Source organism: Penaeus japonicus, unplaced genomic scaffold (assembly GCF_977035675.1).
Source record: "Penaeus japonicus unplaced genomic scaffold, GWHDUDI00000001_assembly GWHDUDI00000017, whole genome shotgun sequence".
Classification (NCBI taxonomy): domain Eukaryota; kingdom Metazoa; phylum Arthropoda; class Malacostraca; order Decapoda; family Penaeidae; genus Penaeus; species Penaeus japonicus.
In genome coordinates this window covers 23,504,443-23,509,442 of record NW_028234419.1, presented here as the reverse complement: position 1 = coordinate 23,509,442, position 5,000 = coordinate 23,504,443, and the positions used below count along the sequence as shown (strand labels likewise).

The window sequence follows — 5,000 nt, the reverse complement described above, 5'->3', positions numbered from 1 at the left end:
TCTTCAACCTCTTTGCTCACCATTTGAGGCATGTCGAAGATTTGGGACATGTCCACTAGGAAAGAATTGAACAAAGTAAGACATTTAACATCAATAAATAACATATCTTTGTTCCAAATAAAACGGTATAAAAAATTTAAATGTACAATGAAAGAAAGACAAAAATCATTGCATAACACTCACTCTGCCGGCTGGGGGGGTTGACTGTGGGTTGTACCGAATGCGACCTCAGAGACGATGGGATGATGGACGAGGTTGGCAGGGTGGGCAGTTGGGAGCCCACAGCTGCTGCGTGTGGTGGTCCTAGCTGCAAAGCGGGCAGGATGGAGGAGAGGGGAGATTGCGATGTCCCAGGGGCAGTTGAGGGACCCAGGGGACGCCCAGGGGATCCTGGTGCCGTGCCTAGAGACCCAAGGCTGCCCAGGCTCATGGATGATGAGCCAGAGGTTGGAAAGATGGAGGATGTGCCACCTCCACCACCCAGATTCAGGCTGCTCAGGCTAGAGGCTATGCCGCCCAGGCTGCCTTCACTCGTCTGCTGTGATGGACCAGGGAAGCCAATCTAAACACAAATAAATAAGTGTTGAAAGTAATAACCATACAAAACTACCCTTACACCATGAAGACAACTTCCAATCTACTACTGAAAAAGCAATGTTACGACCAGAGGCATACGTCATTAATGCATTAAATTGCTTACCACTCCTTGCTGTGTTCGAGGTCTGTTCATTAGGTTACAATGTTGAACCATGGTCACAATGGTGTCAGACAGTTCTTGAGACACGTTCCTGGAATGGAATAGAATATGCTACATTTTCTTACAGATGCATCCAAATGAGGCACTTAGTAGTATGTATCTGAAGATAAATCAGCCAAGGTAATGACAGTAGTTCTCCAAAGCACAATTTCTTTCCTCTAAATATTAAAATAATTAAGAAGGCTGACCACCAAAAATAAAATCATCAAAATCACTTAAAAATCAATGTTACAAAAAAATAAAACAAACAGAAAGATAATATAAGTGAAATACTCACAAAGCGCAAGCGTTCAGACACACGAGAATGGTGGCCATGGTTTCTGGAGGGAGCTGCGAGGACTTCTGCATCCCATCCTCCTTACCGCCAACCAGATGAGGGCACCGGCGCTGAAGGAACTTGACACAGGCCGAGATGAATGCCTCTCCGTGCTCACGGATCTTATCTGTCAGCCACTTGTCCAGCTTCAGAAACTCACCTGCAAAAGAATATCCTTCCATGATGAATGGCAGCAAAAAATATGTTTACTGCGAGATGAGACAATCACTGACATGGCCACTATGTCAGCATAGAAGTGGGTACAGATAAGGGGGGTAGGTGGGAGGGAGAGAGAGGGGGAGGGAGAGAAAAAGAGAGAAAGAGAGAGAAAGAGAGAGAAAGAGAGAGAAAGAGAGAGAAAGAGACCACAGTATTACTTTCATGTCAAAAGATACTGCTGTTCCACTTGGTAAAAAATTATCTTTTATATAATTTTTTACCCCCCACTGGCCCTACCTTAACTGAAGCTTTATGAAGACAGTTATAACAAAATGATGTCAGTTAACCCAATCCCGACAGGCCCGGCAAGAAGTGGCAACCCCCTACGCCATCATTGAGTTCATTTTTAGAAGAGGACACCTTTTTAATATTTTTAAGGAGAGAAACAGGAAGTTTGAGAAAGTGAGAAAAGAGCAGGAACAGAAGGAATAAATGCAGAAAGACAGAGTGCATTGCCAGAAGAATTTTAAAATAAAAAGACCACAATGAACAACTGAAATACAACCACTAATGAGGGTACTCACGTCTGTAGGCCAAACAAGCCAAATCTATCACAAATGGGAAAGGCTGAGCATTGAGGAGAAGTGAGAGGGCTTTCAGATCTTGGGCGACATCAAGAATTCTGCTTAGTCTTGTCTGGTCATTCTCCACCATCATATACCATTCTGCCATGGCATGCATGATAATCTGGCGGACTGTAGTTGCATTGTTCTGCCGAGAGAGAGAGAGAGAGGAGTTAATGGTAAATGATACATAAGAGCATTTCTCAACTACAATCAGCGTGTACAAGACTTCTATGGTTATATCCACTTACATTTTTTTTTTTACATAAAGGTAATGCTTCTGGAAAGGAAAACACAAATAACTTAGGCTCCATAATACAACAACAACAAAGACAAAAGCCTACAAACATACCTGTGTGTGCCAAGCATGATGAAGGATTATTGCTGCATTTGGGTGGTTCCCCAAAAATATTGGAATGAGAGAAGCAATCAGATCTTGCCGCAAGATGGTGTATGGTAGTGTTGCCTGGAATGTGGGAATACATATATATAGATAGCATATTCATGACATGCTACCTCTCAGTAAAATATTTGCCTTTTAAAGAAAGAAAAAATTTATACATTCCCATTTACTGATAATAAGAACTCTCTATTAATTTTCATAAGATTCCTAAGGTGAAAGACAAAGCACGACACTTACTTGTATTAAACCAAGGACAAGGATATCTGGACAATGTTGAATGGGAAACTTGAAAATCTCCTTCACAGCCGTATAGTGATTCTCTCCAAGGTAAAGGAGAGTGTCTATTAGTTGTACTGACTTCCATGTAGCCACCTGTGAAAGAAGTTTGTTAATAACACCATCATAACAGCATTTTCATCACAGTCAAACAAAGGAAAAATGTCATCAATAATGCACAAACACCCACATACTAAAAAGAAATTCCCATGAAAAAAATGATAAGCCTTACCTCTTTATTGTCAAGCTCTGGCAGTGTCTTCAAGCTATCTGTTGACACTAAATGGCAAGGGAAATCGGTGAGGCAAAATATTTCAGGATTTCTGAGGATCTGCGTAAACAGATTGAGCTGCTCCTCGGTGTTCTTCCACTGCTGGTAGAAGCATTCCACAGGAAATAATTCCAGCCGTAAGCCCTGGCCCTGGAGGAGGCATCTGTAATTGGGGGAAAAGATACAACCACATTAGAAATTAAATGCAAATACTAACTAACAGCCAAGAATATAAACATATACAAATAACAGAAATCTATAATTTCTAAGAAACCAACTAGCAAGAAACCAATCAAACAAACTCAGTTGACAAAACTCACCGAAGTGCTGTGATCAGCAGTTTGAGACCTTGTCTGTCCTTGACCAAGAAGCCCTTGTGGTCCAACTTGTTGAAAACCTCCTTCACATTGATGCTGGGGACTACCTCCAGGAGTGCCTTGATGAATACCTCCACATTCCAGCAGTGAGGACCCGAGAGGCCCCCTGAGCCGCCAAGGGTCACGTCGCTACTTGAGCTGGTTGTTTGGTTATTTGAGCTCTTGTCTTTTGTGTCGCTCCATAGCGAGTTTGGGGAGTTGAGGTTCTGGAGACCAATCTGAAGGATGAGTTTCATTGTTAGAAACTTCTATTTCTAACTGTATAACCAACAAATAAAATCTCAAACTAGGAGGTATCTTTTTTCTTCTTTGTTTACTTTATTTGTAAGTATTCCTCTACTTTAGATATCTATTCTAAAGAAGTTGCTTGAAGTCAGCAATTTCTTTCCTAAATGATTGTAAGACCAGAAGTACCTCCTTTTTGTTTATTTTGTTTCTAATAAATATACAGTATATACACACTTTTTTCATCTGATTGGTCAACATTCCACAAGAGAATGCATATTCAAGGGGTAAAATTACTCCCTTATTCTCAAGACTGCCAACACACTACAAGCTCACCTGTTCTGCTGGCAGGCCCGTGTGAGTGCGCACCATAACACCAAGGACCTTGGCAACAGCTGCTGGTGTTATGGAGGTCACACAGAAGTTCCCAAGGTTGCTTCTGCATTCTTCCACCGTGCTACAGAAACTGTAGCCTAATTCACGGACTAAGTCCGCCAGAGACCCATCCAGCTGCAAAGGATACCACAATGTAAATCAGTCATTTGTCTAGTCTTAAGGTGAAGAGAAAAAAGAGGAGAAAAAAAAGACAAAGGGAGAGAGATATGAGAAACCTTCTATACACTAACAAAGCAGTATTATAAAATAGAGAAAAAGTAAAACATAAATAAATAACTCATTTTTCACAGAATCTACTTACTAAATTCTTGGCCATGTTGGCTGGTTGCTCTTGTGTGATCTTCTCCATTAGTATATCTGTATCTGGATAGAGAAGGGGAGCAAGAACGACAGGCACGCGAGATCGAGGAAACTCCTGCTGAAGTGCCGAGATAAATGCTTGTCTTGATTCTTGAGGTAGGAGTGCTGCTGGGGGGTCTCGCCACAGGTGGACGATATGGATTAGCAACAGGTGCAGAGATTCAGTGGATAACTCCAAGAGTTCCCTGTCTTCTGAATCTGCAAAAATAGACACAATTTGTGGCAAACTTATCTAAAGAACAGATATCAAGACTAAAAAATCAATGAGCAGATAATCTAATGAGAAGACAGAATGATTTTGGTCTAAATTTGAACGTCTTATGAAAAATAAGATTATTGATTGAACATTTCCAGTCAACAGGTTGCTGTTGACTGATTATCAAAAACATTATGTATAATAAGAAAATAAATAAAAATATGAATAGAATGGATAAGTGAGAAGAGGAATCGCATGTTGGTGAATAGCACTTAGACAAGAAGATAACCCTACAGTTGGCCTGCAGCATTCCCTCACTCACCTGTGTCAACGTACGCCCGAACAAGTTCCGGGAGCTTAGCTTTCAGTACAGTTGTGGCCTGGTTACGTATTTCAAGACTTGTTCCTTGTAGAAGATGTAAACAGAGTTTGATTTCTTGTACTCTGGTAAGCCTGAGTACTTTGCACACACCAGCAACCCACTGGCTTTTTATATACTGCAGGAAAGAAGAATAAAAAAAAAGGAAAAAAAGGAAAAAAGAAAGAAAAAAAAAAGAAATGAAGAAAAAAAAATGTAAACAATAAGACATAATTTCATTTAGTTGCATTTTATCAAAATCAAACGACCAACAGTGAAAATA

General features: G+C 40.6%; 1 protein-coding gene across 15 annotated transcripts in view; it reads right to left on the bottom strand.

Moving 5' to 3' along the window:
* Positions 1 to 5,000, bottom strand: part of Not1 (CCR4-NOT transcription complex subunit 1) — a 35,628-nt gene that overhangs the window by 18,571 nt on the left and 12,057 nt on the right. For 10 of the 15 annotated variants that reach the window (XM_086546158.1, XM_086546156.1, XM_042999522.2 and 7 more), the window contains exons 4-15: positions 4,682 to 4,856; positions 4,105 to 4,361; positions 3,744 to 3,917; positions 3,126 to 3,400; positions 2,767 to 2,968; positions 2,496 to 2,630; positions 2,208 to 2,321; positions 1,817 to 2,003; positions 1,035 to 1,233; positions 701 to 788; positions 184 to 562; positions 1 to 55 (exon numbers count right to left, since the gene is read on the bottom strand). The exon at positions 1 to 55 is cut by the window's left edge and continues 67 nt beyond it. In XM_086546158.1, coding sequence (XP_086402284.1) covers positions 1 to 55; positions 184 to 562; positions 701 to 788; positions 1,035 to 1,233; positions 1,817 to 2,003; positions 2,208 to 2,321; positions 2,496 to 2,630; positions 2,767 to 2,968; positions 3,126 to 3,400; positions 3,744 to 3,917; positions 4,105 to 4,361; positions 4,682 to 4,856 — 2,240 coding nt within the window. The remainder of the gene's footprint in view (positions 56 to 183; positions 563 to 700; positions 789 to 1,034; positions 1,234 to 1,816; positions 2,004 to 2,207; positions 2,322 to 2,495; positions 2,631 to 2,766; positions 2,969 to 3,125; positions 3,401 to 3,743; positions 3,918 to 4,104; positions 4,362 to 4,681; positions 4,857 to 5,000) is intronic. The other 5 variants (XM_086546157.1, XM_042999520.2, XM_086546160.1 and 2 more) reach the window with 3 other exon arrangements.